Genomic DNA, 27509 nt, shown 5'->3' with positions numbered 1-27509 from the left:
CACACCTAACTTTTTCAAATGTAACCTTTTGGTGTGCACAAAACAAAGAACATGACGAGGGAAAGCAGTTTCTCACAAGTGACACTGTAAAGCTGCACTAGGCCCAATCCAGTCTGGCTGCAGCAATGCTCTGAATTTACACTTTCAGATTTGCTAATTGTCTTGCACAAGTATTTCTGCCTTAAGTTTACATACACTCTGAGAGCAACCTAAATTGTGTGGTATGCCACGTGGGGAAGTCCTCAGAAACTTCTCTAGAAGCAACTGGGAGCACTTCTCCAGCAATGCTACTCAGCCTAACGAGTCCAAGCAACTACAAAAAATCACGTTTAACGTATAACAAAAAACATGCAGAGACTGATAGATGTAACATTACCAGTATGTAAAAAATTTAAATGAAACAAATTAGGAACTCCAAACATTAACTTCTGATGTTTTATTGTAAACAGAATAACTCTAGCACTCTGTCATACTGGCTGTGTCACATGCACCCAATTCCACATCAACTGCTTAAAATAGCACTTGCAAAAATTACAGTTATGTAATAATAATTTATGGTTTCTTACATAAACTAATTAACAAGCACTAAAATTGAGTTACAGTGTATTCTAAGTAGTTTTTTATTGCTTGTAGACACTGCAGCTTTGGATCCATTAAAATGAACCCATTAGTATGCCTGAGTTTATCAAAATTTACTGCTATATCAAACTCAGAAACTGTAAAATGCTGGAGAACACTTAAAAGCAATTAAAAGTTGCTGGAAAACTACACGGTTTCCACTTCCAGTCACAGAACTTTAAAATTCTCGATTTTTTCCTCTGGAAAACATGACTTGTGAGCTAATGTTAAATAGACTGCTATTCCAATTTATTTATAAAATGTGTTAAAATTAGAGTTGCTAATATTTCCATGAATATAAATATCTCTATTTTTACACATGCTAGAAGCCATGTCATTTTATTCACCGTTGAGTGGTATGTTTAAATACTAAATCCCAAAATAGATATTTTTATAATATGTCGTCAGAACTTTTAATAAGTATAATACAAATACTTTTACTAAAGGAAAACTATAAACAAAAGCAAAATGCAAGAGGGTAAAAAGCCCATTTTATGTGAAGGATCCACGGAAAATTTGGTGAAGATGCTTTACTGTTTTTCCTTGTATTATGCCTGGTTTTTGTTCCTCCTTAGGCTGCAAAAAAATGCTAGTGGCCTTCCTTTGCAACAGGTTACATCACAAACTATCATCAAGTTTATTTTTAAAAGATGTTGAAAAGTACTGTTAACCTGTAAACCAACTTTCAAATACACTGTATTTATTCAATTAGATAAAACTCTCAGATAAACACAATTTCAGGCCCTTACCCTGTCAAGCATTCATTTAACTTGGCTTCAGAGCCAGAATAACAGAGATTCGATGGCAAGAACAACTCGTCAAATATACCAGGATTCTGACATATAACAACGTATGTGTCACAGCAGGGCCTTAGTTTAACATTCTTTTACTAAGAAGTGAACTCTCAGTAACACCCCCGATTAACAGATTTTATATCTTCAATGTTTCTCTTACTCTACCCTGTGAATAATTACAGTCAATTTTACCCATTAAACAGGTAGGAGAACTTCATTAGCAAGATGCTCCATTACTTCATTAGCAAGATGCTCCATTACCTTTTTCTTCTGGGGTGCTGTCCCAAGCACAAGACCACTCTGAAGTCAGTAAACTTGGTGAAGATTAGACACCATTTTACTAAATTATGGAATATATATATACACACACACACACACATATAGTATTTCAGCATAATTCCCGATCCTTCTAGTTTTTTGTGCAGCTTTCTTAAATGAAGTAGGAACCACCATTTTGTGATGTAACCTGAGGCACAAGCTGTGCTACAGCAGGGCTGCTCACCCAGTGCTGCACTGTCCCAACTGCCTTCCTGAAGGACAAGAAGGACCCACCCAGATATATCAGAACAATGATGTATCTGATTTATTACAGGGCCCTTATTTGACATTCACCTGTTCTTGAGTCAAGAACTAATGCATGCTCAAAGTTACTTGCACTGACAAGTACTTTGTTGGACTGAGACCTAACATAAATTAGGCAAAACAGACTGAGTTCTCCATCAGTACACGTACAACTGAAAACAAAAAAAATGACACCTGATGAAACATTTTATATATCAAATGGAAAGAATTCACAGTAACACTCCAAAACTGAACAGGATGTTGACAGTATCAAGAGACTGGAACAACACTTTTGATGAAAATAAGATGCACTATAAAAGTGTTTCCAGCATTTTACTAGTTTTAATATAAAATGTCCCCAAATTTGTATAGAAACATTAAAATCATGCCTATATCTTCAATTATTCTCATTAAGACAATTCTCTGACTCTGTTGTCAAATTTCCTTTTTTTTTTCCCCCCACTGGTCTTCATAAAACTTAAATAGAAAATATGTTGGTTGCATTAAGGATCAATTAAAAAAGTAGCATTCAACATGTCATTAAAAAAAAATGTGAAAGTCTCTATTTTTAAGAAAAACTGTTGACCCCAATCCCAAAACGGACCTACTTTTCTCCCCTCCTCCAGCTCCCAATAAGATAATTATTGGGATACTAAATTGTGTTTTCCAGGAGTAACAAGTGTATTTCAAGCAATTTTGTTTATCTGGAGGGTTATTTTATCAAAATGAAAATTTGAAGGGATATACTATTTTAAAAATATACTGCATCTACAAGTTCATTATCATTGTTTCATTTGACTTGGGTTTTCAACAGGTTGTCTGTAATATAAATGACACATGACCACAACTGATTTTTATATATTCTCTATCCCTAACACACAGCTAATGTCAAATGAACCAAGAAGGAATTTGGGACTTCCATAATGGACAGAACCATTTATCCTAATGATCTTTAATAATTTTGCTCATCATGAAGTCCCTTGAAACTGTGTCAGTACTGATCACTTGCATTTCTTCGTCCATTGGGGTTCTTCACAGTTTTGCAGCCATGAAATTGATATGTGGTTTCACCAGTGGGAAGAGTGGCAGACTGCGCTTGAATTCTGTCATATTTTCAATCACACTTGGCTGCAAAGAAGGGTATGTAAGAAAGTCTGCTCAGTATCTTTAATCAGAGAAGTGAGAAATTCCTTGCTTTTCTTTTTAACTTTGCTACAGCTACATATAAACACATCTTTTTGCTCTTTTCTATGGTATTGATGGTTCACACATCATTATTACAGGATCCTCCCAAATATAGTGTTACTTCTTATGAAGTAAATGGTTTCATATCAAGTCCAGATAATTTAAAACAATAGCTATAATGTAGTAATTGCATTATCAATAATGGCAGGAATCTCACCATCTGAATATCAGAGGCAAGTTCATAAAAACAATAGCAATTCAATGAGTTATTATTTTTAGTTGCAATTACAAAGTATTCAAAGTATAATGATGTGGCTAATATATCCACACATAATTGACACATATTTCCACCCTTCGTGATTATTTCACCTATAAAGACTGAGTAAGAACACATGTACTATTGCACTGTGAGAAGTTAATTATCTGTCAATTATAGTATTAGTAGATTGTTGATATTATTGCTTCATATAAATATTATCAATATATTAATAGATACTATTATATCTACATTGCCATCCTTCTCGAAGAAAATTCTTTTAATGTCCTGTGAGGGCTATTGTGTCTTACCACACAGTGAAATTTTTAATACCTTTATGAACACGAATTTGCTTCCTCCACAGGTTACACATTGACAAGAATATGCATTAATATTTTAGGCTTTAAGATAATGACCAGATAAGTTGGTTTTGTTATTGTTGGTTTCAGGTTGGGTTGTTTTGGGTTTTTTCCAAAGAAAGATAATACATTTCTTGGTGCATATGCATCGTTCTCTTGACACATCTGATCATATACAATCAGTATTTTCAGACAATAATAATCTCTATTTACTCCATAGTGTAGATACACAGTAAACTATTACTATTAGCTTTCATTTAAATGGAATAGAAGGAACAAAGGTAACAGGACAAACTGTTAAAAAGAAAGGAAGAAAGAAAGAAAGAAAGTGGGAAATATTCCTGTTGTTATTAAGGATGACTATGAGGAAAAGAGCTGAAACATCAGCTCCACAACAGCATAAAATTCAAGAAACTTGCTTCTCGCTATAACGTTGTGTTTAATGATACTAAACTTCCATGTTAAGACTATAGCCTGGGATTTTTTGTGTGTGTGTGTTTTTCTTTTTACCTGTGGTAGTGGTGGTGCTGGTGCCAGGTTCACATCATTTTGGCATGGAAATTCTCCAACAACAGGGCCTATTTAACATCATCAAAATTAATTTAGGACCATATTTTAATCAGCACCTTTCACATAATAAACGTTTTTATCAGACAGGTATCTATATAAAGCACAGGTTTTGTTAAAGTATTTCTAAATAAGATTTTGTGAACATTTGGCTTTTATGCTCCAATGCTGTCTTCATAAATACAAAGAGTTTAATCCATCATTTGACTTGAGAACATGTGCTGAGGCACTGGCTTTCATTCACCTTACTTACACATAAAGAGAATATAAAAATCTGCTAATCTATTAATCAACAAATACTTAGAACTGTTTCCCAGTACAAGTTATGAGAACAGTAGTAAATGCCAGTGGCATATGCAACAAGAACAATGCAACAATTGCACATCTTTTATTAAGGACATGCCTATGAAGACATGAGGGTTACTCCATATACTAAAATTATGGATAGCAACCTCAAGTCTTCCGTGCATGTCCTCATGCATGCCCTCCCTGCTCCAGTCCCCTCAAAACTTCCTGCATCCAGTCCACTTGTCCTTAGAATTACCTTAAACCTCCCTTCTACTTCCATACTTAAATTTCAACCCTAATCTTTACCCTTAAGAGTTCAAGTGTTTCCCTCTGCTAAAATCTCTTTTCCACTGCTTCTGATTTGTTTCTGCTCTCAGACAAAATGGTGTGTATGCTTTCAGGAGGAAGGATTCTCTCTGGGCAGCTTTTTAGTCTTTCTCCTTTTTGTTACTCTCTAGAGGATGGGCAAATGCACTTTGAAGAATGCTCATGTGGACTCATGGGAAATGCATTAAAGTCCCAATTCCTCTTTCATGGCAGAAGAGAGGCCATGGGCCAGGCTAAATGGTTTAGGACTGGGGAATATGTGGAGTTTGTTATGACCTCTGTAAGAATAATGACATGTAAGGTTGTCTCCCATGCTCACACTTGACTTGGAAGACACTATTCCACATAAATAATAAACCATTCTGGCAGGTAGTTAATAACATTTTAAAAGTTTGCCTAGATTGGGGAAGCTACTTCTATTTAGCAATGATTAGTCATGATTGGAAAGATGCTTTGAAGCAAGTCTTCCTTACTCAGCTGCAGAGTTAGAATTTCAACCATACCATAAAAATCAATTATTCTTGAGATTGGAAGGAGTTTCAGGACAGACACACAGCTCTCTCTTTCTTTCTGTTCTGCAGACAAGCCTTTAATAGTGTTGATTTTGCAACCAGTTACATGTTGGACTTTAAGTCCAGTATAAACTGGTGAAAAATCTGCACAAAACAACATGGAACTTTTTCCTCCTAGTTGACTTATATTAACCAGAAACACTTTAACCTTTTCCTTCTAAAATTCAACAACATGGTTTACAATGCACAGCTAATCTAGATTAATTGAAAATAAACCTAAATAAACTTTGACATTCTCAAGTTTCAATACAATGTTTGACAATCCCAGAGGGTTGTTTTTCACTTATTTTGTTGGTTTTGTTTGAGGTTTTTTTCCCTTTGAAAGTGCTTGAGTGAAACTGTGGACATTCATTGCTTGCCAGGATCATTGTATAGATAACTGAAAAAATATTGCTTTTTTTTTTCCCCCCTGTAGGACTACTACAGAGGTTTATGTTTATTTTAAAATATCCTGTTGAAAAAAAGAAGTGTTATTTTAAAATATATTGTTTTAATATCAGTATACTTCAGAAAGGCTGAATAACTTGGTCACAAACATGAATTAAGAAAATTTGAGTCATCCACTGAAGAAAACCTATAAAAATAAATACTTTTTCTTCTGATAGGTATATAATCTTCAGAGCTGAGTCTCTCTTATAGTGCATTTGTATCCTGTGATGTGGCTGGTTTTGTCTATGACTTACAGGAATTGGTTAAATACTATATTCAACACAATACTTACAGGAATCCATTTCTCTTGCAAGGACATGTACTGATACCTTGTGTCTTCTGGGAGCATCTATTGCCAACAGCACCTACAGTGAAAAACATCAAGTCCTTCAGGTGTGGTAAGTATCACTCAGATATAGTTACAGGACAGTAAAAGAATGAAAATATTTAAATTCTAATCTTTAAAATGAGGGATGAATTTGGGATATCCCTTCAAACATTACTGCAACTCATCCATACAGTACTTGGAATTATTTTACAATCAAGTCAATAAATTGATGCACTGTTTGGGACTCAGAAAAAACAGAAGTAATAAGAATTCAGCCATTAACCATCATAATATCAGGAATGCAACCTAAGATCTCTGCAGAATTTTCAACTCCTAGCAGCCTTCTGGAAGCATCATCCTGAACACAGTTATGAAATTCAGCTGGACTAGCCCACCAATCTAGCCAGTTATTTCTGCTTTGGAATACTGGATAATCATACAGTCAGAATTGGTGTAAGCAAAATAATGTATACCCATACACAAACAGAATGTGGATACTTGGTCAAGTTATTATTTAATGACCAAAAGCTACCTAAATTCTATTTACTGTGTTTCTATTTGCTGCATATCTTCACCCATGCTATCACACTATTTAAAAAACCCCCAAAACAAGGATGGTTAGTGTTCAGTGTGCCATGTAAAATAATAACCAGTTTTAAGCATTAAAACTAAATGTCATAAAAATAGACAGTAATGTGAAGATGACCTTGGATAGTAAAGAGTAAAACAGAGCACAAAAGAGAAACCATTTTGAAAGACAAGAGTTCCTTTACCAGAGAGAAAAGAACACAGATATGTGTATATATAAATATATATATATACTCATGCTTCTTCATGACTTTTCCATCTAATAGTAAGTTCCAAAGACATTTGTCTACATTATTTTTTCAAAGTATTCCTTGAGCTATTAGTTGCTCCATAAGTACTGAAAACAGTATGTACACTTCACAATACAGTGAATTATCATTGCCTGTGATATTTGGTACAAAACAAAGAATGAAGCTTGTTTTATGGGGGCGAGGGAGTGTGCCCCCGGTACATCAATTGGAAGTACTAGCTGTCTAGAAACTTCATGCTGAGTTGCAATGTACAATTATTGCTTCATTATGCTGTTCCTTTGTTCTGACTGACTATGAGGAAGAAAAACAGTGTTGATTTACAGTGAACAAAGCTTTAAAAGGATATGCTTCATTCACAATTCATGCCCACAGAGTAATCCAGTTCATTTAGTGGTCGAAGAAAAGAAATAAAAGAACAAATTTGCAATTTTGGCCAAGCTTGGTCATAGAGTCATAAAGCAACACATTTTTTTATTAATAAAGAAAAGATAATACAACACAAGAGAAGAATAAGAGCTGGTAAGTGGAAAAAAATAAACAAACAAACCCCCATACTACAACAAAACCCAATCCTTCTCCCCAATTTTTACAGTATGCTAGTTTCTATTAAACTAAGTAAGACTCGGGAGACAAAAGTATTGTTAATGTAGCTATATCAATCATTTACCTAAAGGAGGTGTAAGTATATGCTTTCAAAGATCATACAGTGGTATCTACATCACTTTCCAACACTTTAACTACATAATCAACTTACTTTGTAGAACTGTATAATATCATCCTTGGTCAGGGTCTTTAGATAAGCCACCTCAATGTTATCTGCACAACAATAAGAAAAATTAGAACAAGTCTGCAAATCATACCTGGTTATTAGCACACTACTTATTGAAATTATATTTCTTTCAAATTCAGATGCTGTAATTGACTGCAAATGATACTCTTTTCATTGCTAACTTTCAAGCTGATACTCATATCACTAAAAGTGACATTGGAAGCTTGGCAGAAAATTATACTTCAGAATGCACAATTGATTTGACTTACTAAAAATTGCATGTTTGAAGAATATTGATTGCACTGTATGTTACTCAGTAGCTAAAGAAGATATGCCTACTTCTGTATATTATCTTCAAATCAGTGTTGCTTTTATTCACAGTTAGAAAACAGAATGGTAGGATGTACTCTGGCAGGATTTACTTTTAAATAAATGTAAGGAACAGTGCACCTACACCATACCTGTTAAGGAATAAATCACCTTTAAGATATGCAAGGACAATATGTCTCAGTATAAATTAAATTGCAATGAACTAATAATGTAATATAAAATACTGCATAAGCAGGAATGCTTATTTGTTGTAGGCATGCTTCCTTTTCTTAAAGTTCAAGCAGGAAAATCAAGAAAGCAATGTATGCAAAAGAACCAATATGCAGCTACCAACTCTAAGTAATTAATATCAAGTTCTAGATGGAGGACATAAGGAAAAAAAAAAATCAACACAAGAGTGTGGTGGGCTTGTATGGCCAAGTATTGGTAACACAGGGGCCACAAGAGTGGCTTCCATGAAAAGCTGCTAGATAGTTTGGAAAATTATATGACATTTGGGAGATTTTTTTTTTAAATGAAATAAACCAGTAAAAGTAATAATAATGAAAATGAAAAAACATGAAGAAAAAACATCTTTCACTTCTTAAGGCTGAATATTAATTTCCAGTTTTGATAATTCTACTTATATTCGAAACATTTATGAAATAAATTTATTTCCCCTCTAATTGACTAGTAAAGATACAGAAAAGTCAAAGGAAAGAGTAAGTTGAGTGGGATTCAGATATGACAGATCTGGCTACAGCTAGCGCTAAGAAATATTGGAGAGATACAATATGAATCCAAGTACAGTAAAAACAAACACTTAAGGCAGAGAAAAATTAAACTGCTTCAGCAGAAAAAAAAAAAGGACTTGAGAGGGGAATTTTGAGGGGATATTTTTCCATGTCACGCTTGTCGGTATCTCTCATTTTCTTGAGACCAAGCTAGATGACAATTCAAAATTCTTCACTATCAAAACAGTTCAGATGGTCAATGTCAAGCAAAAAGACTGTTTGCTATTGTGTAGGGTCAATACTGTAAATGTAAGGAAGAGAATCCACAGGATACAGAGCATTAAGGGAAAGAAGAGAAGGCCAATGAAGCATTTGCCAAGCTCCATCATATGGTAAACATCATGGAACACGTTTATCTTCTATCACTAATGGCTCCCACAGCAGTGAGAGCACAGGCTTCAAAAATGAGGTATTTTCTGAGAGCAGAAGGAAGAAATACAACTTACAGAACACAAATCACAAAAACATATATATTAAATTATGCACAAGTTATGTAAAAGTTTAAGTTGTTCACAAATGACTCAATAGTCACAAGTGTAGGCAAACTACAGCATTTAGTTTTAAATGTGTCTTACCTCTGTCAAAGTTATACTGCTGGGAAATTATTTCTCCCCAGTATTTAGCACATTCTGCAGACAGCTTCTTTGGTTTGTCTAGACGACGAATTGCTAAAGCTTGGATGTGTTTTTGGAAGGCCTCTTCTGTCATATCTTCTATGCATTTCTCCATAGTTTTTAAGAATGCTTCAACTCTGCTTTCTAAATAATGTGGTGGCTTTTCAGATTGGATAATAAATCGCAGTCCTTGTATGCCATTTGCCCGCCGTGGGCCACTGAACACAATGTAACCTTGGCAAAACAAGAACAGTCACAAATTTAAAAGTAAACCCTTGTTCCAGAATAAAGTTTGCCAATCATGGCAAGTTTGACAGGAAGGCGATTTTATGCTGTTTAATTCTGTATTACAAATTAAATCATTCCAGTTTTCAAAATATGCCACTGGATTATTTTGTTTTTTTTAAAAACCCATCTTTATTTCACTAAGTATCAGTTCAGGGAAGGGGCAAGGAGGAGATGAGCTAGACCAAGACAGAACAAAAGGTATTCTGTCATCAGGATTAGGTAACTAGAAATTAAGCTGTATTCTAGTGCTTCATTAGACACAATATTAGGAACTTATTAGTATTTTTTCATAACGTCTAATCTGAATCCTCTTTGCTGTAATGTAAGATCATTATTTCTCTTCTTATTAGATACAAAGAAAATATTATTTCCTTCCTTTTTGTTGCAGCTTTTGCTTACCTGAACAACTAAGCCTTTCTTTAGTCATCTTCCCCTCTTTTAATAACAAATCTGACACATTTCAGTCTTTTAAATATTTTTGTATAGCTCTCTAATTGTTCCTTGATGCTCATGGCAAAACTGGATACATTATTTCAAAGTCCTTACCTGAACAAATAGGAGTACCATTTTGTGTGCATCTTGAAGCTCTCATTCATATGTCCCAGCATTTTACAGAGCAGCCTGACATTACTTCTATCCCGCTGTAACCTGCAGATTGTTTTCTACGTAACTGTTACCTAGCCAGTTGCTTCCTAGCATCTGTGCCATTGATTCTTCCTGCCAACGTACACCTTATCTTCACTCAAGTCACGTTTCCAAAATGTCAAACTAATTTTGAATTCTAATTCTGTCTTCCCACACACTTGCAGCCTCTCCCAGCTTAGTATTATCTGAAGATTTAAGTATATTCACTCTTCCATCATCCAGTTTTGATGAAAATACTAAATAGCACTGGATCACAGTACAGCTGTAGAACACCTTTTTTTAAATGAATTCTTATCTCTTCTCCAGTCACGACTTTTCAAACAGTCTTGTATCCAAATGTGTAGCACTTCCACCTAGGTGCTCTCTCTCTCTGGCTTAAGAATATTACACATCTTCCCCACTATGAAGAGACGTGACATCCACTGCCATCCAGATAGCTAAACTCTTTGCAGAAAAAATTAGGTAGCCTCACCTGAGTTTGTCCAGTGCTCGTGTTTCAGTTACCTTCTATGAATTCAGAACTGGTTGGGTTATTTATGCCATCTTTTCCAGGAATTAGAATTAATCTGATTGATCTATAATTTTCCTGCTAGTCTCTTTCCTTTAAGGAAACACAGCATTTCCAGTACCTCATCTATCATCCACAAATTCTCAGTTACAAGACTTCTAATTTCAGGATTTAATAATCTGGGAGTTTTCTTCACGTAATATAGAGTTCATTGTGTCTGAACTCTTTGAAAGCTTCTAATTTACCTAAATAAACTTTAATCTGTTATTTTCCTGTTCAAAGGTTAGCCTTGGACTTTGATCACCAGTATTTATTTTGCAAATCACCTGGTCACAATTAACGTTAAGTGAAAAATAACAAAGCCATCCTAGAACATTTTCACTTTTTTTCTACCATTGTCATTTTCTTCCACTTTCTCATACTGATAATGCATTTATTGAATGAATTCTTGTTACTAATTCTACCATTTAGCGAACTGCTAACTCGTGAGCTTCTTTTTCCTGTAGTTTCCTCAGAGATCTTATTAACAATTTCATGAAGTTTATGAAATTTTGCCGGTATTTCTACTGTCTTCCCTCCAAAGTGTTGTGAAATCTGTCATTTCACAGTTATGCAGTGCTGACAACACCCATGCAGTTCTTCCTCACTGGTTCTTCTCTCTTCTTTAGCTGTTACCTCCCACTTCTATACAAAACCTGCCACCAGCACTTTCCAAAGAACTACTGCATAACCTGGGTCCTGCCCTATTTTCAGCAGATAAAAAGACAGTTCAAGTCTCTACGATGAATATGGCATGGCAGATCCTGCTAGTTGCTCACAAAAAGTCTAATCTTGCCTGTTCTCGTTGGTAGATTGTTGCTATCATACTGAGACATTCCCCTTCTGCTCACCTTTGGGAAAAACTGTACTCCTCCTCATTAGTATTTCAGTCACTGAAACTGTCATGCAAAGTGTCTGTCTCTCCTTATTATCCTGTTTGGAATAACCTTACCAGGTGTCAGTCTTACTGGTTCAGGTAAGAATTATTTGTACTTATTGGTGGACAGCTGAATTCTTTGAAAGCCTGAAATGTATTTAGGTCTTCCACCAACACGGCAGCTTACGATTACCCATATAGCAGTATTCTTAAGATAGGGCTTATGAATTATCAAGTGAACCCAGAAGTATGATCACAAGCAGATAAGACCCAACTCTTACTGATTCTTTACGATGATCTAGAATTTAGGAACAGATCTAACCTCCTTTAAGTAAAAACTCAAGATATCAAGTTTTCTGTACAGTGATGAAACTTTCTTTTAAGTCAGAGTTGGTTGCAGATACTTCAGACTTAATTATGCTTGCCGCTTCTCAATTTAGAGCCTGCACACTAACATTCCTTTGAGTCATCAGCAGTTAAAATGACTTACATTTACCAAATGCCCTTTAAATGGCATTGACTAAGCAGGGAAATAACACCTCATCCATCATGCCTCATGCAAGTGCGCGAGCATGCGTTCACGTGTGCCTACAGTCACATAATCACTAGGGGAAAAACTTACCTAATTGTTCCTTGGTGCGCAGAGTATTGAAGCATGGTTCTGAGATAATTTGACAAAAGAGCTCCAAAAACATATTCTCAGAAGTGCTCTGCATGTCTGTCTGGTAATATATTTCAATGCCACAATTGTTGTGAACTTCATTTCTCTGTTGATATACAAACCAGCCTCCTGAAAGAGAAAGTTAAACACTGACGTTCATAAAAATGTACATTCTTCTTGTCCCAAATTAAAAAGATAATTGTCTACCACTTTGGAATGGCTTAATAATAACTGGTTTTAAAGCAGAATTTCCATTAATAGCATATTTTTCATGAAACAAAGAAAAGATTATTTGAACACGTCAAAACGTCAGCTTGAGCACACCAGCAAGTAAATCGAAACTGCCTGCTTCTCAAGCAAGTATTTTTTAGAGTAGAATTTTGCATTGCCTCTACTGTGTAAAGAGTTTCTAAAGATAATTTGTCAAAAACAATTGTGAATATTAAAAATAATTCAGCATTTAATACCAATAGCTTCTTTGGTATATGGTAGCTTCCACTGGCTGATGATCAGCTTTAGCTGCAGAGCTACATGTGTCTTAAATCTCCTGTTTAACTCCCAGCAATCTCCTTTCTTATACATTACATTTGTGAAATGGAAGTTAAATCATATACAAACACAATGAGACCAAAAGAAAAAAGCCAAAGTTACTTGTGTAAGAGCTTTTAGTTTTCTCAAAAAGTAAGAGTCATTTAGGGCAATCCTTCACGGAACTGTCAGTTAATCCTCTAAAGTGCTCAAATGGTGGTACTGATTCAAATGCATATACTACTGTAGCAGAGAGTAGGACAGGGCTCTTATTTCCTTAAATGCTACTGAGTGGATTACGATTGAATCACAAAAACGTGGTTTGGGTTAGCTGGGACCTTGAAGATCACGAAGATGATATATTACTGTATAATTTTACTAACAAAATCACACCCAATTATATTTTTAAACTTCAAGCTTAAAATAATTTGCAGTAAGTCCAATTTCAAAAGCAACTCAAATACATAGAGTAATACTCATTTTAAAATGCCATTAACAGAGAATCTCAATTTCATGTGCATTAAAAAATTATAAATAAATTATTTAACTTACTGTCAGGAAGTTGCACTTCTCTGTATCTGACTAGCTGACTGGGGAGGAGTGGCTTTGTATGAGCGTGCTCAATGAGAGTGTCCTCAACCATCTGCATAATTCCTAAGGCAGCCTGGAAAAGAAAGCAGAAGACGATTTTTAACAATGTAGTTATTCTGTACCTAACAACTGGGTAAGATTTTCCAATTATTGATGGTTACACAAGAGAAAAAAAAATCAGAAAAGTAAACATTAAATAAAAATACAGAAGTAGTTAATTAGCTGAGAGGAAGTGGTGGCTATGATGTATGTTTGCAAAGCAAATGACATCTCAGCAGATGGAATTGTAAGAAAACAAAATAATAGTTAAGTTCGAGCATACATTCCACTGATGTGCTGGTAGCATTAGGACTCATTACCCTCATAGTTTGGTTTATTTGATGGATTAAAATAACACTAAATTAAAAATCACAAATAGTGAAAAAACTTAATAATCATTAGTTTCATTCAAGGACTTTAGTTCAAAGGCTTTACCTGTTAATGGTTACATGTTCTTGTAGCCTGCACGTTGGAAATTACAGCAATGTGCTATGAAGTAGTTTTGGCTGAAAGCCAAAATTTCTCTGTGTTGCCACAAACTTGCAATACAGTGATCTTATAGAAAATATGCAAAAGGTCTGAAAACTTAAAACACAAGGCCTCTCCAACATCTCCCAAAACCCCACACAATATCAAAACCAAAAACACTGAGGTCTAACAAAACACAGGTTGAAAAGCTAGAGAAAAAATATTACATATTCTTCCAATCAAATCATCATATTAAACCAAGATATTTACAAGACTGTTCAGACAGGTGTTCTGAACAAGATTATTATTTATCCATTTGCAGGGAACAAATAAAAAGGAACGGTCAGAAAACAAGTATCAGGTGAAATTAATTCAAGAAGAAATAGGAATTTTTAAGCAGATGGATAGGTCTAATTCTCACAAAAGTACAGATTTACTGGGTTTTTTTTTCAGTACTGAAAGATGCCAGAAGAGTAAGTAAATTTGATTTCAGTTAGAAAAATTCTTAGATCCAGGTTAAAATTTCTAGACTTTGTCAGTGGTGATCACGTCATGGGCACTGAAGGACAGAAGCTTTGCAAAACTGAGAGGTGACATTTTTTTATGGCCCAGCATTCCTGTTTAGCTTTTTACAAAGTAATTCACTTAGAAGGATCTTGGATTCTTAAATCTTTGCTAGTTAGCCTGAAACATTTAAATGGAAAAGCAGGATCTGCAGCACATTGTTCCATATGCAGCTTGATCACAAAACAGTAATGAAATGCAACATAGACTTCAAACTATGTAGATCATAAGTTGTTTTTCATGAAATTTCCAAGAGCAATACAAGGGCAGCACTTAGCCTAATAAAAGTGGAAAAAATGACACTACTATACTCTCATAAAGATAAAAAGGTAACAAGTCAAAATATTAAATCACATTTAGCAAAACTGCTTTAAGATCTTAGAAAACTAACCTTTCACTTTTCATGCTGTTTTTAAATTAAAATTGTTTTATTAAAGTAAGTATCATACCAACCTGTTTTGTTATATTGCCATGGAGAAGAGCTTCAATGTGTAACCGTGACAACAGCTGAGCTATAAAGGCCTTGAGGCGGGGAAGAGTGACATCTAGAATAGATATTTATAGAGTTAAACCAATTACATGCATTTTTACTTTAAGAAGTACCCAACTCATCGTTAGATATGGTGCATTTCTTGATGAGGAGAAACTCATTATCACGAAAAAGTGAATCTCTCCTTAAAAATGCAACATTGGAAAGTTTCCAGGTCGAAATAGCAGCACTCATCATATAGTTTGTTTCACTTAGAATTCACATACTGTCTGACCCAGATTCCAGAAAAGGAAAAAAGCCTTTCCAATCATGCTGAACAAACATTCATTCTCAAGAGAAAACTGCTGCAATCATTCAGGTAGTGTTCCAAGATAAAGCCTTACTTATTAACCAAACAAGCAGCATGTACTTTATAATTCTTGAGACACATACTGTGCATCTCCCATCTAGACTTAAAAAAGACTTTCAACTCAAATATGGTGTTTTGATATTACCTAATAAACAATACACATGAAAATTATTTTTGCAATGTATCCCAGAGTACACATACTATGTATATGTACATGTACAAATACACATTCTGTGCTGGCCTGTATTTGCAAAGCAGTTTTCACATATAATACAAAGTATAGTTTAACTTACAGAGTCAATAGCATTAAGAAAGGAAGGATGGCTGAATGGATCATCCCAAAAGTTAACATCTCTGTTCTTAATTCCCAGACACTACAAGAATGCCTATACTCTTATCACCATTTTGTCATTTTCTCAAATAAATTAAAACCTAACAATACTTGTGTATTTCACTAAAGGTTTGAAAAGACAAATTCAATCAAGATTTTGAGGTCACTCAGTGGGGTGTGCAAACATATTTAATAAGTTTGTGATTTGTATTAGAAAAACCTATACTATGCTTAACAGCTTTTCCCTCTATATTAGAGAGAAATGATCATCAGTACAAAATTAGTTCCCATATTTTTCCCCAATTCCAAATTAACTTTTAATTGTTGTATAATCTCAATATTTTGTCTCTAAAATTGCTTATTAATAGTGGAAAAATATTAGTCATATTGAGTCAGAGAGGAAAACAGAAAACAAGACAAAACACATAAACTCCCTGTATTTCAGGAGCAGGTTTCCAGCAATCCTAAGTAGACAGCATTTCACCTTTAGCCATTCTTATGCTGAACACAATAGCATTAATCTTACAACTACACATAGAACACAAATTCTCTTCTTTTTGAAAATGACCTACATATGGCTGAACTCACTGCCATGAAAATCAGCATTGTTTTGTCACTGACTTCACAGGCATCACTGGCACCACTGGTGATCTCAGAAATACCTGCAATCATTCAAGAAACTATACAACTAAACATTTATACTTCTGCCCTGGGGTAATCCTGCAGGAAAACCACACATCTGTGTAGCTGGCTTAAGATATCTATAGAGTATCTTAATGAAGCAATTTTCATCATCATAGCTTCACAAACAGTACAGTATGTGTCAGTCTCTGCCAACTATGGATCTGTATTTTTAATCTATCCTCTCAAATAAATACAAAAGCCAGATATTATATTTGATAAGAATGTCTTGGTGTATTCAAAGAAGATACAAGAAGATATCTTGCAAACTCTCTCAGTAAGATCCTTTAGTTGCAACACAGTAAAATACAGGTAGGGAAGAGTTCTCCACCTATTACTAAAATCAATTAAATCTCTTAATTTGAAATTTCCTCTTCCTCCAAATACAGTTGAGTGCCTGCTCTTTGATAAGAATCACAACGTCCTTTATTCTTTAGTAATATAATTACCTACAGAAATGATATCTCTTCCTTATCATCTAAAGATTATATTTACAAACATCTAAACGGTGGGATGTCAGGAGGTTGGGGCATCTCTTTTTTCTGTTTTGTCTAGCAACAGGACAAGGAGTAATGGGATGAAGCTGGAACACAAAAACTTCCATTTAAATGTAAGAAAAAACTATTTCACTGTAAGGGTGAGGGAGCCCTGGCACAGGCTGCCCAGGGAGGATGTGGAGTCTCCTTCCTTGGAGATGTTCAAGACCTGATGGTCCTATGCGACCTGATCTAGGTTGACCTGCTTCTGCAGGGGTTTGGACTAGATGATCTCTAAAGGTCCCTTCCAACACAACCATTCTATGATGCTATTATCTACAGTTCTTCATCATCTACAGAAATAGGAGTTAGGATTCCTGACAATGGAAAAAATGTATGCACATTGGAAAGTACAATGTAGATACACTCCAACGTGTCTACAAGATGTCAGCTAGAGCCAAATGTCTTTAGTGGTGGCAATTGACCCTTGGATTTACCATACCTACGCTCATGCATAGAAAGCCATTCAAGTTTTGCCTGAACTTCTACCTACAAGTTTTGCCATTTGAAGCCTTCTGCCTGAACTACTGTATTTTCAAGAAACTGGAGGATAAGTGCAGAGGCACTGACATCCACAAGCATTAGTTCAGATCTGGCACTGTAGAGGCTTCACTTAAATAATGGACAGAGCTCAAGATAAGTACCTTCATTAGTTTAGTAATAAGTCATTTTCTGTTAAAAATAAAATAAAATAATAAAGTTTAAAACTGGAAGAACATTACCATCTAGAGCTTCTTTTAATTCATCTTTGGTCCAAGCAACTTCTGTCATCAGGAGTCGAAGATAATACATTGCATGCTGGTGAGGCTGTTCAGCCCTGAAGTTGTTAAGTGATCTCATGTACTAAAACAAAATAATTATGTTTAAATTATAGAACTTTCTTTCTAAACATAAAATACTAACTTTGTACTCTCAACTTTGTGCACCATCGAAAAGACGTTTTTCAAATGTCACGAACATTCTCTTGCTTGTTAGACCGTTAAAAAACTGTGTTAAATTACCTTAGTAATAATGTGGGCTTCTGAGCCTACGGATTAACCAGTAACTATTAAGATGGTTGAAATGAGCACGAAATCAAACTTCTCCATAAAATAAATAACTAGAAATTAAATAATTGCAGTTAGAACTAAATAAGCATGTAAATAAAACTGCTGTACCCAGGAAATATGCATTCTATGATGGCTGTCTGGAAGTGGGGTGGGGGAATATTGCTAACAGAAAATGTATTTTTCTCCCAGTCCCTGGGCTGACCTGACTAGAAAAATACAGGTGCATCTCCGAAATTCTTTGCCTGGAAAAAGGAGGTATGAGAGAAGAATCAGGGAGCTTCTTCAAAGAGACTCCTTTCTAGTCCAGCTACACCTTCACAAAACAAGCAAAACCTTTTTCCTCTACTACAGGAACTGAAAAGTGCAAACTTAATAATTTTGGCACACGGGGATCATTTCCAGTACAGGAGAAGAGTAACTCATTTAAAAGCACATGAGTTAGAAACAGAAGGATGAAACTGCTGAAGATGCATCCTTCTGTCTGTTCCAAACAGAAGCCTGAAGCTGGTATTTGCCTTATCTGCTAGGTGTAGACATGAGGGGAAAAGCAGCCACCTCCCCATCTGGTCTGGCTTTTTTGTATTTGTCCTTATTTTACACACACAAAAGGCCTATGTAATAGATGTCTATAAAAAAACCAAAACATGCATAATATAGAGACAAAGTTCAAGTGAACTGTAGAAACAATCTAGGAAACATCTCAAACTACAAGAAAATAATCCAAAACACCCCATTCACAGACCCATGGGTTGTTTTTATCTTGACATTTGTCACATCCAGTTAAAACTTTTCAGACAATTTACGTATGTCTTAGGTACACAGAGCCCTACTTAACGTGCTATCATAAGAAATCTATATCTCATGTTCAATGCTCATTTGTTTAGAATATCCTACTAAGTAGCAATGAACTCAAGATGGCCTTGGTGTCTGTCTAGGCCAGTTACCTATTAAAAAACCACCAGCAGCAAGATTTAAGTAAGACTATAGCAAGCATGGAGTGATCTTTCCTGCAGGCATAGCTCTCTCATCAGCTGCAGACTATTTGCAAGCTTTCTGGGCCAAAGACAGTCTGTTTCCCAACAGCAGTCTAGTCCTCATACTTCGACAACTCATTTCTATGACTGTTAATACCTAATTTGTTCATTTCCTTTGTTTTACCTCTGTCTTGCTCAGAAGAAATCACAATTACCTACCTTGTTTGACTTAGCAATGTAATTACCATTCACAAATTAATTTCACTTACATTCCATATATTATAGATCAGTCATTAAATCTAGGAAGTGAGACTTCCAGCGTCAGCATGTACTTAACCAGCTAGTTGCTTTTGCACCAAAGGATTTTGGCCCAGGAGAAGAGCTCATTTGCACATCTGGGGAGAAGAACTGTTGCAAATCTTTTCAACACTTCCTTTCTCCCTTCATCCATTTACCCCTTTTATGTCAAGATCCTATTGAGACCTTTCCAAATTGTAAATCAGTATGTGAACTAAATTTCCTCCCCAGTTCCCCGTCTTAGATTTCTGCTCTTATCAAAACCCTTGACCAATTTTAAGAAAAATAGATTCAAAGAAGATTCAGGACCAGTTGTTTTAAGCTGAAGAATGCAATATGAACACTCCAGGCCACAGAAAAGAAAAAAGTTTCTGCAGTCCTAATAAGGTAGAATTTCACTCTGTATTTCCATGGACAATCATCCCTCAGATTTCATTTCAAGTCAATGCATTCAACTTCAAATTACTCTAAAATGTGAATTTCTCATGTAGCTTACCGCTTCCTTGATAATTTCAAATCGTTTTTCATCAATCTCAAAAGTGGCCATTTTCTCAATGATTTTCTTGAGCAAGATATGTTGCTTGTCATTATAACCTTTTACAGAAAGCTATGGAAAAAGTGCATAATTTGCTTTAGATGTGGGAGATAAAAGAATAAAACAATTACCAAGTCTTATATAATTCAATGAACAATAGCCTTTAACACTCTAATTCAGTGTTATTCAACATTAACTCATTCTGAAATAAAATCCCTTAACCCACCAAAAAATAACTGATTAATATTGCATATTTGTCTAGGAGTTATGAATGCAGAGAATTAATGTAGTCTTGTGTTCATGGAACCAAATTGTACTCAGAATACAGGTTTTTAATGATTCTAAGTATTTAGTCCAGTCATTAAACTATACATTTGGAGTACTGAAATGGTTCTAGGCTTCCAATTTTAGTAATGAAATCTAGATTCACAGCCTTCTTAAATGTTCTCTCCAAATTACTTTTAAACTTGTTTCATGTTGTTGATCAAAAAAAAATTTTATGTAAGTGGAAGTAAGCTGTACTGCAAGTAAAGGGGTACTCTCAAGTGCAGCACAACTTATAAACTGAACAGTGCTGGTAGTTAGTCTACAATTGTTATAAGACACTGGTCTAATCATACACATGTTTTTTGAAAGTACACAAGAAAAAATCTTGGTCATTTAAAAACCCCAACATACACACTTTAAAATGATTACATGATCGCATCAAGCTACAGTAAGATTGTCCAGTAGAAAAAAAAAAGCATTAGAAGGCCTTTTGGGGTGAAAAAAATCCCTTCAAAATCAGTATCTCAAAATAGGAATTTCATTGGATTTGTGCAGTTTAATTATTAAGAGTGAACCAAAGTTTCAGGACACAAACCAACACAGAAGTGCATTCCTGCTTTCCAAAAGAAATAGTCTTTCCTTCTTAGTTGCTGAAACGTACTCGAGCCATAAATTTGAAGAAAAAGCTACCATACATGAATTTATTATAAAGGTGATCTCTTCAATTAGTGTAAGAACCCAAACAGTTCAACAATCACCAGGGTTGACTGTTTTCCGTGAAGCATCTGTCCTTGCCTAAAGTATCAACATTCTACAGTTGCACCTGTTGAGTACAAAACTTCTCATGATACAGAATATTGCAGGTTCCCAGATATCAGAGTGGAGGAAACTGATTTTAATTTGTGAAAATAGAATCTTTACAGTAGAAGAATAAAAAGCTCCTCCAAAATCCAGCTAGTGCTTACAATAACTCTAAACTTTTAAACCATAACTAAACATGTAGAAAATTACATGTAGACATCCTCTTTTTAATTTTTTTTAAGGAATTAACTCTTTACCATGGGAATATCAGCATGCTTTGAAACTGAGAATAGATAACCATGTTTGCAGTAAGTTAAATAAAGGCTACCAGCACATGAGATTTGCTTTGGATAAAAAAAAGAAAGAAATGCAGCACTCGCTTTCATAAAGAAAATAATGACAATACACAGTATCTTCTCTTACTAAGATGCACTGGAAAACAATACTTTTACAGGAAATATTTCAAAACACATTTTGGTATAAAATGACTGCTAATAAAGCTTTTAACAGAACTTCAAGAGAGACTATTAAGATCTCCTATCAGAAATCTCACAGGAGAAGCTGAGTAAAAAATAATTATTATCATAATATCAGTATTTATCACTTAAATACCATCAGCACTTCAAAACAAACTATAGAACACACAATAAAAACAAACAGTAAGGAAAAGCCATAAATATCCAGCACTGCATTGTAATGAACAAACACATGCACAATCCATTTCCACACCTCGCTACAGCAGAATTAGAAAATTTGCAACAAAAATCGGTAAAGTTTGGATTCATTCAGAAAATGTTAATCTTGTTACACACAGAAAACAGCAACACTACCTTCAAGATTACCATGCAAGTAAGGAAAAACATGAACTAGAATGCAACAATTGCGCTACAAACATGTCCACAAGGCACTCCAATCTTAAACAGGTCACTCACTACTGATTAAAATACAGTTTTGCTTTGCCTTTAATTAATGAGATATATATGCAAGGAAAAAAACATTAACCATCTCATTCAGAAATGCCGAAGTCAAATGTTTTCTCCAAGCTCAATAACTCCCAAGCTGTTACGTTTCCTCCTGTGTTTTTTTCTTACTTACAAGTATTGCATTCATTCCTGATGCAATGCCATAGATCAAACCTGAGAGGCGTGCTGCATATGTATACTCTTTTAAATCATCCTTCAATAACCTGATAAACAGGTATGTCATGTTGCAATGGAGAGGATCAGCATAAATGTAGCGACTAACAAAAAGAAAAACAAAAGAAATGCTTTGATACCTCAAGCAGTGACAAAGTAATGGATGAATAAACATGACTGAAGAGTATGTATATGCAGCCTCATGATCAGTAGTTCTTGAACGGGAAAGCCGAAGTGTACTATTTATTTAGTAGCATGAAAAGGGGTTTTCTACCCCATCAGTAAAAGTTTTAGAATATATCTGATAAACTGAAATAAATATGTAAGCTTGGATTGGGGTTGCTTTTTTCTTTTTTTAAAATGGAGGAACAAATCTTGCAACTAATTAATTTCATGAATGATACAAAAATAAAGAAGAAAATTTGTGTAATATGAATGAAAATATTGTCAAAGACTTTGAACAAAATTCAACTTAAAATTCAAATTAAAGAAAGGATGGTTAATAACCAAGATCAAAAGGAGTAACAGCCTTAGACTCATTTTTTAAATAAAAGTCCTTCCATCAAATCAGTATAAAAATGTTGATGAGTGGAAGTAGTTTTAAGGCTCTAAGCTCTTCCTTGATTTGGGTACTTACATACATCCCATAGATGGTATTTTGGAGATCATAGTTCAAGCCAGCTAGTTCTGCTGCATATGCATACTCGTTGAGGGAGTCTTTGAGTAGTTCAAGGTACAAATAGGCCATGTTACAATGCAAGGGATCCACGTAAGCAAATGGGCTGGAAGAAAATGTTGAAAGTAAAATATGCAGTTTAAAATTATTTCTCTGTTTCTTTGGCCTTTTCAGTTTGATCTGAAGGAAACGATATTTACTGTGATTATGCTGATGGATCCCATTATGAAGGATTCCTGTTTCAAAGGCAAATATGAAGATAACAAAAAATGATTTAACTTGCTCATGGTTTGAATTATGCCAAAACATATTGAAGGTTCCTGAGATGTTCTTTTATTTGTGCTCATAAATCAAGACACAATATATTTTCTTTGCTGCACAATCAGAATTCACCAGGAATAAAACAAAAAAAACCAACATAATTTAACAGAATGAAAGTCCATGTACTAAACATTAAGTAATACTTCTACACTATCAGAAAACAAAGTAGTGTATGTTTAAAAAAATAAGGTATTAGCAATTTCTGGTGTGAAAAATATGCCGTACATGCTAAGCTCAGCATATCCATTTTCATACCACAATCATTTTTTTTTCCACAGAATCAGAGAGTGGTAGTGGTAGGAAGGGACCTCCAGAGATCTAGGGAGTACAACTCCCAGCTAAAGCAGGTCCACCTCCATCAGGTGGCACAGGAATGTGTCCAAGCAAGTTTTAAAAACTCGGAGAGAAGGGAGACTCCACAAACTGTCTGGGCAGGCTGTGCCAGAATTACCTTTTAAATGACAACAACTATACAAGCTCTACTATTATATTGGAAGTGTCAGGAGTTTGGGGCATCCCTTTTCTCTATAGTAGCTAGCAACAGGACAAGGAGTAATGGGATGAAGCTGGAACACAAAAACATAAGAAAAAAACACTTAAACATAAGAAAAAACTATTTCACTGTGAGAGTGAGGGAGCCCTGGCACAGGCTGCCCAGAGGGGTTGTGGAGTCTCCTTCCTTGGAGGTCTTCAAGACCCGCCTGGACATGTTCCTATGCGACCTGATCTAGGTGAACCTGCTTCTGCAGTAGGGTTGGACTAGATGATTTCTAAAGGTTCCTACCATTCTATGATGCTATGATCTGATCACATATAATATTCTGCAAGTTTCTCAAAAAGATACATATAATTCAAAGACTCAAGTCATGTTTGAATCACACTAATTGTTAAATATCTGTGGGTTTTAAAGACTTGCAAAGTCAAGACAAGTTATTTGTACTATGACTGAATACTTGTTTCTAAAGCACATGTAAATTCATTATCAATTTCACAGAAACAATCACCACTATTGAAAACAACTTGCTGTCAGGATACAGCTTACAATGCAAACCCACCTTATTTGGATTTATTCTCCCTAAGTAGTCACGACTGGTCATATTCAGAGACATGCCATGATATAATTTTACATCCATATAGCATGGTATTTCATAGTATATACCAACATTCATGCAGTAAAATGAAGATCACACTGCCACACCTCACATGCTGGTAACTTTAAAATACATTGCAAAGGTATTTTTAAGATGATTCCTAGTAGTTTCTAGTAAGGTCCTGACTTCCTCTTTTCTTTAGACTACAGAAGCATGGGAAGAGATTTTTTTTTTAAAAAAAAACCCAACATATTAGTGAAGCAGAGTCTGCTAGAGTCTAAAATCTTTGCTTAGAATATACTTTTTTACTGTCATCAGGTTAATTATTCTGGCCTTGCGCTTGTGTAACTTCAGCAAAAGGTCATTTAAAAAAAAAAAAAATACTGCTATTTGCATTTCTACCTGCAACAAGTTTCCCAAAACAGAGCAATTTCAACATGTCCCATAATGCAAACCCAATTAACACTGCATTTATTAAGACTGAATTCAAAGCAAGATTTAGGTCAATCTCATGTTATCGTAATCCTCCTCCAAACTCATTATATTCTTTTCCATTTTGATACTATAATAAAGATTTAATCAGTTGGAGTGATTACTATGTCCTGACCAGTTAAAACTTCTATATACTTATTTAGCTGGCAAAGGTCCACAGCAAGTTTTGAAAACAATGAACACTACTAAATCATTCATCTTCAAGTGAAAAATAACAGAAAACAATGATTTTAACACTATTCTGGAAGTTGCCTTCTATTACTGACAACTTTGTAAATAAATGCTTATTTTTAGTATACCTTTTTTGGCTAGATTTGAGGAAGCAGAACAACTTAATCACTGAGAACGTATTTTAAAAGTCTTAAAGTCTAGTCTTGCCTCCTTTCAAACAAAGTTGTAAGTGATATAGCTGGAACCTGCACTGAAGTGTTGGTCCTGGGTTACATTATGAGCAACTCAAGTTGCTCATTTCTTGATATGTTTCTTAAACTGCAAGGTAGCAAGCATCCAGTCAAAGATAATCAGCATTGTATTTTTAACATTTAGCTCTCTGAACCCTGGGAAACTTGAGGTGCAGAGTTTATAACTACCTTTAGAAAGTTTTCAAGACAACCGCACAGTATATTGTTATTTTGCTTGCTTTTAAATAGGGATACTTTTAAAGTTGTAATTCATACAAAAGGAAAAGCTTATCATCATCCTTGAGGTTGGATGGTAAGTCCCATGTCAGAGGTTTTCACTGTGGTGCTTCATTAATGCAAGACTTGTGCCATCTAAGGATTTTTGGTTTGGAACAAGGCAACTTCAAGATGTTCATATATTCAGATTGTTCTACTGGATTTCTATGTTTGAGGGAGAAACTATCCTCAGCAATTTCCTCTTAATTCATCTATACAGCAGTTGCTGCTACTACATCTGGGTCAGGAATTTTTCAAATGATTTGTGATAATCAAGGTTGTAGGCAGAAGAAATCTTCCCACTTTCTTCTGTCTCACTGAAGCCGTCTGTTGTGTGAACAAATATTCGCAGTGTGCTACAACACAGTCATCACATTCTGATACAGAATTGAGGCTAATTTTTTTTTTAATTAAAAAAATGTCTTCACTATGTCTTTATTCACCAATTCACTTGGTCACAAGAGCTCTGGGTAATTTCATCAAGTCTTATGAATAAATACTACACATTTCACCGTTTCCTCCAATGACCATCAGCATGACCAGTCTCAGAAACAGATTCACTAAGAATCTTTCTTCAGCATCAAAACCAGACAAACTTACTTACAGCTTCTTTTGGAGATGATGTATCCAATATTGTGAAAATCTCCTCACATTTGTTCATATACAATTATCTTATTTTTAAAGAAAAGGAAAAAATCCTTACCCCCAACCCTAAGAAAAGAAACCCCATCTGTCCACCAGTTACCATTCCTAGGAGGAAAGAGGCAAATCATTCCATTATCTCAGAATCACAGAATGGTAGGGGTTAGAAGGGACCTTTAGAGATCATCTAGTCCAACACCCCTAATCAAGTGGGTCCACCTAGGTCAGGTCACACAAGAATGTGTCCAGGGGGGTTTTGAAAACTTCCAAAGACAGAGACTCCACATTCTCCTTGGGCAGCCTGTGCCAGGGCTCCCTCACCCTCACAGTGAAATAATTTTTCTTTACGGTTAAATGGAATACAGCTTCATTCCATTACCCCTTGTCCTGTCACTGGATACAACAGAAAAAAGTAATGCTCCAACCCCCTGACATCCATCATTTAGATATTTGTAAATATGATATCCTCCCTCAGTATCCTCTTATCCAAACTAAACCACCTCAGTTCCCACAGCCTTTCCTCATAAGGAAGATGTTCCAGTCTTCTTATCATCTTGGTGGCCCTGTGCTGGACTCTCTCCAGTAGTTCCCTGTTCCTCTTTAGCTGGGGAGCCCAAAACCGGACACAGTATTCCAGAAGAGGCCTCATCACGGCAGGGCAGAAGGGGAAGAGAACCTCCCTTGACCTGCTGCACACTCTTCTTGATGCATCCCAGAATGCCACTGGCCTTCATGGACCAGAGGGCACATTGCTGGCTCATGTTTAGTTTATTATCAACCAGGACTCCCAGGTCTCTCTCTGCAGAGCTGCTCTCCAGCAGCTCAATCCCAAGCCTGTACTGGTGCATGGGGTTGTTCCTCCCTAGGTGCAGGACTCTGCACTTGCCCTTGTTAACCTCATGAGGTTCTTCTCTCCTCAAATCTCAAGCCAGTTGAGAACTTGCTGAATGGCAGTGCAGTTCAATTAGATCAGTCAGCAAACCTAAGGTGCTCTTATCTTTTAAAAGGGGCTTACTAACATAAAAGTACAAACCTAGCTGGCAAATAGTATCACCATATACCTAGATGAAGACACCTTTAAAGGTCCCTTCCAACCTAAACCATTCTATGATATTGTGCATATTTGCACATATTTCCACCTTTGTGTGCTCCACATTAAATCAATTATCTTTTAATCATTCACAAGCTGGTATACAAATTGGATCATTCATAGTTCATTTGGAATTGATTTTTTAAAAACTCCACAACTGTATAAACTCAATGTCCATCAAAAAATTCTGTTTGGGATTTTGGCCAAACATAGTACAAGGGAAAGACACCAGGTATGAACAGAGAAGGCAAAGCACT

General features: G+C 35.3%; 1 protein-coding gene across 6 annotated transcripts in view; it reads right to left on the bottom strand.

Annotated features, from left to right (window-relative positions):
• Positions 1 to 421: 421 nt before the first annotated feature.
• Positions 422 to 27509, bottom strand: part of IDE (insulin degrading enzyme) — a 74139-nt gene continuing 47051 nt past the window's right edge. For 5 of the 6 annotated variants that reach the window (XM_062001875.1, XM_062001877.1, XM_062001876.1 and 2 more), the window contains exons 15-25: positions 22901 to 23045; positions 20021 to 20131; positions 17927 to 18047; positions 15271 to 15362; positions 13708 to 13819; positions 12589 to 12756; positions 9571 to 9843; positions 7878 to 7939; positions 6249 to 6321; positions 4284 to 4351; positions 422 to 3101 (exon numbers count right to left, since the gene is read on the bottom strand). In XM_062001875.1, the coding sequence (XP_061857859.1) occupies positions 3006 to 3101; positions 4284 to 4351; positions 6249 to 6321; positions 7878 to 7939; positions 9571 to 9843; positions 12589 to 12756; positions 13708 to 13819; positions 15271 to 15362; positions 17927 to 18047; positions 20021 to 20131; positions 22901 to 23045 (1321 nt within the window). In that variant the 3' untranslated portion in view covers positions 422 to 3005. Of the gene's footprint in view, positions 3102 to 4283; positions 4352 to 6248; positions 6322 to 7877; positions 7940 to 9570; positions 9844 to 12588; positions 12757 to 13707; positions 13820 to 15270; positions 15363 to 17926; positions 18048 to 20020; positions 20132 to 22222; positions 22368 to 22900; positions 23046 to 27509 lie in introns of all 6 variants that reach the window. The other variant, XM_062001873.1, reaches the window with a different exon arrangement.

This window comes from Colius striatus, chromosome 8, assembly GCF_028858725.1.
Source record: "Colius striatus isolate bColStr4 chromosome 8, bColStr4.1.hap1, whole genome shotgun sequence".
Taxonomy (NCBI): Eukaryota; Metazoa; Chordata; class Aves; order Coliiformes; family Coliidae; genus Colius; species Colius striatus.
The sequence above is the reverse complement of the archived record's forward strand: the minus strand, read 5'-3'. Positions and strand labels throughout refer to the sequence as shown.